The sequence below is a fragment of the Coffea eugenioides genome, chromosome 5 (assembly GCF_003713205.1).
Source record: "Coffea eugenioides isolate CCC68of chromosome 5, Ceug_1.0, whole genome shotgun sequence".
NCBI lineage: Eukaryota > Viridiplantae > Streptophyta > Magnoliopsida > Gentianales > Rubiaceae > Coffea > Coffea eugenioides.
In genome coordinates, this window is record NC_040039.1 from 30460088 (window position 1) to 30468473 (window position 8386).

At 39.1% G+C, this 8386-nt stretch overlaps 1 protein-coding gene and 1 non-coding gene across 2 annotated transcripts; one reads left to right on the plus strand and one right to left on the minus strand.

Moving 5' to 3' along the window:
- Positions 1–5759: 5759 nt before the first annotated feature.
- On the minus strand, positions 5760–5866 carry LOC113772661. The gene has a single exon (XR_003468624.1). It is a non-coding gene; the product is annotated as a small nucleolar RNA R71 (small nucleolar RNA).
- A 754-nt stretch (positions 5867–6620) lies between these two features.
- LOC113771374 lies at positions 6621–7888 on the plus strand. Its single transcript, XM_027315960.1, has 2 exons — positions 6621–6928; positions 6997–7888. Exons 1-2 carry the CDS (start codon positions 6621–6623, stop codon positions 7886–7888), a joined length of 1200 nt encoding a protein of 399 aa, XP_027171761.1.
- The last annotated feature ends 498 nt before the right edge of the window (positions 7889–8386 follow it).

Consider the following 8386-nt stretch of genomic DNA (forward strand, 5'->3'; position numbering starts at 1 on the left):
ATAACTTGAAAGTAATATAAGGAACACTTGGTGCTAAAGGTTTATATAACCCCAAAGTCACTAACTAACACTCTAAACAACCCAATTCCAAGAAATCATATAGACTTAAAATTTGGACAGCATTTCCCCTTAAAATTTTAGATTTTCATCCTACAATTCATCCTTCATTTTCAACCAACACAACCACAACTACAAGTACAAGTTCTATGCCATTCAATACACCTTATTAGGGTTACAATACTCTTTAAACAAAGTCAATTCAAGAGTTCCATAATAACCCTAGAAAAGCCCCAATTCAAAACCCTAAATCTGAAATTTTTCGTACAAAGCGGAAATTTGCCGCAAATATCTACAATTAACACACCAAAGCACCACTTTAGACCATACCAAGCCATCATCCATGGCCAACCATCACTTATCATATAAAATCAGAAAAATCATGAAAAAAATCATAAATTCATCAATCTTTACTAAAAGTCATGAAATCTTCCACAAAACCACTTCTTTAACTATCACAAGTCACTAATTTAACATTATTAAGAACAAAGAAAGAATTTCTTGGCCACTCACCTTGTAAATTCAAGAAAAGAACCAACTTAGCACCTCCTCTTTTCAAACCACTCCACCAACTACCTTAATTCTACCTTACAAATGATTTTTATGGAGAAAGTTGGCATTTTATCGGTTAGATTATAAGATTGGAGCAAGAAATGAAGACACAAGTTGAAGGCTTTCTTTATTTCTTTTCCTCTCTCAAGAAGTTCGGCCAAATGGTTGAAGATGAAGAGGATTTTTGGTCAATTTTAGGGTTTTAGTAAAGTTAATGAATAGTGGTCAAAATCCAAGATTGAGTAGGAAAGTGACACTTGTCACCCTTTTGGCTTAAGGTTATCCTTTTGTCTCTCCAATGTTAATCCATCTAGATAACCTCTAATTACGTCTTAACACCTAGTAAATTAATCCCTATATACAAAACTTAACCTAATTGGCCGAATTTTATTGCACTTACCGCACTAGCGGGTCCCACGTCCAATATATACTCCTAAAATCTCAAGAACTAACTTGTACTAGAAAAATGATTTTAAAACTATATTTACTCATAAAAATTATCTAGAAAATTTTTCTAATAAAGAAAATATAGAAAAGGCGTGCAATTAAATAAAATAAAGTCTAGAAAATAGAAAAATTTTCGGGTTCTCACATTCGAGCTCGAAAAACTCGGCTCAAGTTTTTCACGACCTCGAGCTTGAGCTCGGCTCGATTTCAAACTCGAGTTCAAGCCCGAGCTTGAGTTTTCTACCAGTATATCGAGTCGATCTCGAACGCTTTGTGAAGCTCGAATTACTAATCGAGCGAGCTCGAGCTAGCTCGATTAAAGGTTCGAGTCAAGCTCGATTGTCCTATGCTCGAGCTCGACTCGGCTCGTTTAATAGCTCTAGACTTGATGCAGAACATATTACTTTGGGAGGGAAAATTTGATTTCTTATGAACTAGATGGTATAATAAAAAGATCTTGCAAAGTTTCGTGTAGAAGCAAATATTTTAGCTCAAAAAAAAAGAAAAATATTTTGAAAACTTAAAAACATTTAAGGGATGAAAATGAAATTTTCTGAATCTAACTTGGACGATGGCTCCAATCCGGTCTGCCACAATTTGATATTTAATAAGTAGGAAAATCAACATTGATATTGACTGGTAGGTATTTTTCTGCTATTGATGTTATCATAGCTAGAGACCACCATATTAATTGCTGTTCTCCATCTCCATGTGTGTGTTTTTGTGTCATGAAGACTTCCACGCTCGTCTTCAGTATATATGATTTTGCTGCTGACACCAATTCATGTGAATTACGGTCAAAAATATCTGAACTTGATCAATGAGCAAGGCCATGGGCAAAAGTCACTACCTTTTCTTGATAAATTTTAGCTTAGTTTCGTTAGCCATGATGGCTGCCGGCAACAGTAATGTTACAACGGATCAATTAGTACTTCTTCTGCTAAGAGATTGCATGATCAATTTAGAGCCTCGAGAAATCTTGGCAAAAAACTGGTCCATTATCTCCGTCTGTGGTTGGATAGGGGTCACCTACGGCTCTTGACCCCGCCGAGTGACTGCCTTGAATATCTGAAAGATGACCCTTACTGGTACCTTACCTCCTCAACTTGGGAAACTGTCCTTTCTGGTCCCCCTTAACATTAATGGGAACAATTTCCATGGAGAATTGCCCCGTGAGTTAGTTCACTTGCGCAGATTGAGATACCTTGAATTTGGGATCAACAATGTCGGCGGAAAGCTTCCCTCCTGGTTTGGTTTTTACACAAACTCCAATTCCTGTCTCTCACAAACAATAGCTTTATGGACTCCATCCCACCTTCCATCTCTAACATGTCAAACTTGGAGACGCTACGGCTGTCTTTCAATTTCATTGAGGGGACCGTTCCAATAGAATTTCAGAATCTTCATAATTTGAAGAATTTGATTATTGAGTATAATCAGCTTTCTGGTCCTTTGCCTCTTCATGCATTCAATATTTCCTCCCTAGAAATCATTTGCTTCATGAATAACAGCCTATCGGGCATTCTGCCGGACGACATCTGTCAGGGCCATCAGAAAGTTATATTGCTTAGGCTAGCAGACAACAATTTGATCGGTCCAATACGTTTAACGGTGTCTCAGTGTTCACTGCTTTGGATTCTTGCCTTGTCGGAGAACCATTTAAGTGGACCGATACCCATGGGAATTGGGAACTTGACAATGCTGGAGGAACTATACCTGGAGAGCAACAATTTAAAAGGTAAAATGTATTAGTGGCTGCTTTTATTCCTATATTTTAAGTGTAGATTAAGCTTATGCTTTTGTTATATCTTGTAAGCTTATGCTTCTGTTCTTCTAAATGGATGTTTCAGAGAAACAGAATAACTATACCAACATTTTTTTTCTTTTTTGCTGTTTTGATAGACAGTGATGAGAAAGCACTGCTCCCCTCTCTCTCTCTCTCTCTCTATTAGTCTAGAATTCACTAGATTGGTCTAGTTTCGAGTTGCATTTCCCAAAGGAAATCAGCACCGCCTTAATTGTGGTAACTTATTGCATGTATAAATGGACGGCAAGTGTTTAGTAGAAGTGTGAGGTAACTTTATGAGTTTTAAATTAGTATCTAAGTTTGGAGTTGTGTATAGTGTATAATCGTCAGTGCCCCAGGAGTTCTGGTTATTTTGGTAGAGTGCGTTTTACGTATAAATGTTGAGTGTTATTTGTGAATTTTATTTTGGGCATACAACTTACGAAAAAGACTAAAAGACAGTTCCTTGTGGATCATAATTTGGGATTTCCAAATCAAATCAAAATTTCAACCTTAAATATGCAAATCATGCAATTGGATTTTGGGATTTACATACGCCCACATAAACATTCACGTTTATGTATGAGTGATAGGTTGCAATTTTATCATTTATTTTATTATTAATTTCCCCTATTACTTGACCCGATGTGGATCAATTAATAGATTCTACTCACTTTTCATAATTTGCATTTCTTTCAGGGAGTAGAACGAAAATACCACAACCAATGCCAATTTGGCATTCATCAGGAAAGAGCTCAAGTAACAGGCATCCAGGGGCATTTTTGAAACAAGAAGATGCGGCTCTTTTTGGTAATTTGCGGAAGACAACTTTCAAAAAGGAACAAAAAGGCTGAAGTCTTCTACACAACAGGGGCCACCGCATAGTAGGATGAATAGAGGACTATTAGATAGGAATTAGAATGAGGAGCAGAGGATTTTGTCTCCTTTAGCATAGCTTTACTTTGACTTTTCCTTCTTAGCTTTTGGTAGTGGAATTCTCCTACGGATGTCAGGAAAAAAATTGGGAGAAGTGTGGCTTTCCTTCCTTTTAGCCTTTTAGCAGTTTCTTTTTCTTGCGGCGTATGAGCAGACGAAGTGAAGACATTAAATCATCCTCTGCAACTTTGCGTTTCTTTATTCCTTCTATCGAATTGAATTTGCCCATTATCCAATTGATGGCTGCGGCTCTCTCTTCAATCTTGTATGGTTTTTTCGCATCAAATATGAACTAATTCCTTCGCTCTAGTCAAGGAACAACGGAAGCTTTGGTTTGCCTAAAAATTGTGAGATCGATTTAATTTTATCTTTTTCTTTTGTTTATTGGTATTCGCATATTCCTTGATTGCAGTACTTATGATTATTTAATTAATTGATTGTCTTGGATTCGGATAATTAGTTAATTTGGTGATCTATTGTCAATTAGGGGATTTAAATCCGTAATTGTTTAATTGCCTTGAAATAGTGACAACTAGCACGATTAGATTTGTGTCAGGGGAATACGCGGGCTAATCTGAAATAACCCTGGTAGTGCGTTATTTGGTTAGAATAGGACTCCTGTAATACGTAAGGCAATTGGAAAACTAAATCTTATGGGCGTACCTAGGATTATTTCTCAATTAGAGCAGTGATTAACGGGCGTACCTTAATCACCGACACAGTAAGGAGGGGTTGACTGTCATCACTTGTTTGGCAGTTATAACCTATTTATTAATAAATATTTGGAATTGCTCGTCCATCGATGATCAATTAGGTGAACCATTCCTGAAGTTATTTCTTGGCTAGATTTTTAATTATTATTACCTTGATTTTAGGGAATTGTCATTTGATTTTTAGTTGCCTATTTTATTTTATTTTTAATTGTTTTCTTGTTTTAATTGTTTTAGACCTTTAATTATTGTTACTCTAAGTTTAGTGAATTGTCATTTAATTTCTAGTTAGTTATTTATTTTTATATTTTTAGTTGAATTGTTTTAATTGTCATCCTTTATACAAAAACACCCCCATGTTATTTTTGGATTTCGAAAGAGACAAATACCCCCAATCCCTGAGAATACGACCCTACTTGCCTTGTTTACAAATTAATATTTATTTGTGAAAAAAGCCATCCCATTCCGGTATATCGGATCAAGTAAACTCTTCGGGAACAGGGTGAATCAAGTAACCCATTGCACACCAAGAGTTCCTGCTCCAGTACTTGGAATCTGGTTTTGATTATTTTAACCGGCAATTAGGTTTATTTTTATTATTGTACATATCTCGACAACTTGTCAATTTTTGGCGCCGTTGTCAGGGATTGGCGTTATTATTTGTTTCTTTTAAGGTCATTTTTTCTCTAATTTTCTGGTATTCTTCTAGTATATGCCTCATTTTTCTCGTACAGGTAAATTAATTTTTGACCCTGAGGTAGAGAAGACGGCGCGAGAACACAAAAGAGACCAGACAACTCAGGGAAAAGTACTCCAGTGCTACATCTCAGAGACCTGAGTAGAAGTTGAACCAACAGATTCGTTTGGTGACACTTCAAATGACTCAGATCAAGAAAAAATCACTATGACGAACGCACAACATTAGGAGTTGGCTGCTCCTGATTTAACTCAGCAACCTTTATGCATTACCTTCCCAAGTTTAAATGATAACACCCCATTTGAGTTAAAATCTGGACTAATTTATCTTCTACTATCTTTTCATGGTTTACCAGGTGAGGAGCCTTATAAGCATTTGCAAGAGTTTGATGTCGTGCGCAACAGTATGAAACTCCGGGTGTTACAGAAAAGCAAATAAAAATGAGAGCATTCCCCTTTTCCTTGAAGGACTCTGCAAAAGACTGGTTGTACTACCTACCCCCAGGTAGTATCACCACGTGGGACCAGCTAAAGAAAAAGTTCTTAGACAATTATTTTCCTGCGTCCAGAGTGCAAGTCTAAGAAAAGAAATTTGCGGTATCACGCAGCATCCAGGAGAGTCACTATATGATTATTGGGAGCGATTCAAAAAGTTATGCGTCAAGTGCCCTTAGCACCAAATAAGCGAGCAATTACTAATTCAATATTTTTACTAAGGGCTACTCTTCAGAGACAGGAGTATAATTGATGCTGCGAGTAGAGGAGCACTGGTGAACAAAACCCCTCAAGCAGCATGGGAGTTAATTGAGGGAATGGCTAAGAATTCGCAACAGTTTGGTACAATGGAGGATGTCCCGATACGCAAGGTGAATGAGGTAGAGACATCCTCTATCCAGCAGCAGCTGACTGAGTTGACTTCTTTTGTTAGGCAACTGGCTGTAGGAAATGGATCTCAGGCTAAGGTGTGCGGGATTTGCACTGGTATGGGTCACTCTACGGAGATGTGCTCAATGATTCAAGAGGAAAGTGCAGAGCAAGTGAACATGGCAGGTCACGCGCCCACGCCAAGAAAGCCCTATGACCCATATTCAAATACCTACAACCTCGGCTGGAAGGACCATCCCAACCTCAGCTATGGAGGGAACAGACAGTCTAACTTTGTGCCGAATAGACAACAAGGGTACCAGCAGCAATATCAACCCCGACCACCTCCGTCACTGAGCTCAAGTCCGTCCATAGAAGGGATGATGAAGCAATTACTTGCGATTCAACAAAAGACGGATTCAAACCTGCAAAGTATGAGGAATCAACTGGGACAAGTGCAATCACTGCAAATTCAAGTAAATCAAATGGCCATCACGATCAACCGTTTGGAGTCCCAAGTCTAGGGTAAATTGCCGTCTCACGCTGAATTGAACCCGAAGAACGTAAGTGCGATGACCCTAAGGAGCGAGAAGGAAATTCAGGGGCCTAATCCTGTGATCCCTAAGGACAAGGATGAGGAAAAGATCGAAAATGAGCTTGAGAGGAAGGGCAGCAATGGTACAAATCCAAAGGTACTTCCAGACCCAGTCATTATAGTTAAAACTAAGTCGTCCCTGGAGGTGTTCCGCAAGGTAGAGATCAATATCTCCCTGCTAGACGCAATCAAACAGGTGCCGAAGTACGCAAAGTTTTTGAGGGACTTGTGCGTCAATCGAAAGAGGCTGAGGGGAGATGAAAGAGTCATTGTTGGGGAGAATGCGTCAGCGGTCCTGCAGATGAAACTCCCACTGAAATGTGGGACCCATGTATGTTTACTATCCCCTGTAGGATAGGCAACACTGTGATTAGGAAGGTCATGTTGGATTTAGAGGCGTCAATTAATGTAATGCCTAAGTCTATCTATGCTTCTCTGAACCTGGGTCCATTAAAAGAGACTGGAATAATCATTCAATTAACTGACCGAACTAATGCATATCCTGATGGGTTGGTTGAAGATGTGTTGGAAAAATTTAATGATTTGGTATTCCCAACTGACTTTTATTTACTTGATATGGGTGATGACCACTCCCTCGATCCCTCACCTTTGTTATTAAGTAGACCCCTTTTGAGCACAGTACAAACAAAAATTGATGTTAATAAGGGTACCTTATCCATGGAGTTTGATGGGAAAATTGTGCACTTTAATATCTTTGATACTATGAAATACCCCTCAAACTCCAACTTTAGCTCTGTTTTCTCTGTGAGTGCTATTGACCCTGCGGTGCAGGAAGTGTTTGAAACTGTTGGCAGGGATGAGTTGGAGGTCGCTTTAACCAAGCACCTCGAGGTGGAAACAACTCCTAAGGTGGATTGGAGTGAAGATTTGAAATGCACAATAGGGGCATTACACTCATTGCCAACCACAACAAAAAGGTATGAAGTCTCACAAATTTTCGTTCCCGAACCTCACCAGAGGGTACTGCCATCTGTTGTGCAGGCACCTGTGTTGGAGTTGAAACCCCTGCCAAAACACTTGAAATATGCGTATCTGGGCAACAACGAAACACTCCCGGTGATTATCTCAGCTGCACTCTCAGAAACCGAGGAAGATAAGTTGATCCGAGTCCTTAGAGAGTATAAAGAGGCAATAGGTTGGACCATCGCAAAAATTAAGAGGATAAACCCGTCCATTTGTATGTACCGGATTAGGCTGGAAGAGGATGCCAAACCTGTACGGTAGGCTCAAAGGAGGCTCAACCCCCTTATGATGGAAGTGGTGAAAAAAGAAATATTGAAGTTACTGGACGTGGGGATCATATTTGCAATATCGGATAGCCCTTGGATAAGCCCAGTTCAGGTAGTTCCAAAGAAGGCGGGAGTGACGGTAGAAGCCAATCAAAGGGGTGAACTCGTGCCAGTGCGCAAACCCACCGGATAGAGGCAGTGTATTGACTACCGTAGGCTGAACGCCGTCACCAAAAAGGACCATTTTTCTCTCCCTTTCATTGACCAAATGGTTGAACGTCTAGCTTGTAGGGCTTACTATTATTTTTTGGATGGATTTTTATGATATTTTCAGATAGTAATTGCACCAGAGGATCAAGAGAAGACGACCTTCACGTGCCCGTTCGGGACCTTTACATATAGACGGATGCCGTTCGGGTTGTGTAATGCACCTGCAACTTATCAGAGATGTATGGTAAGCATCTTTTCAGAATATGTGAAAAAAATTATTGAG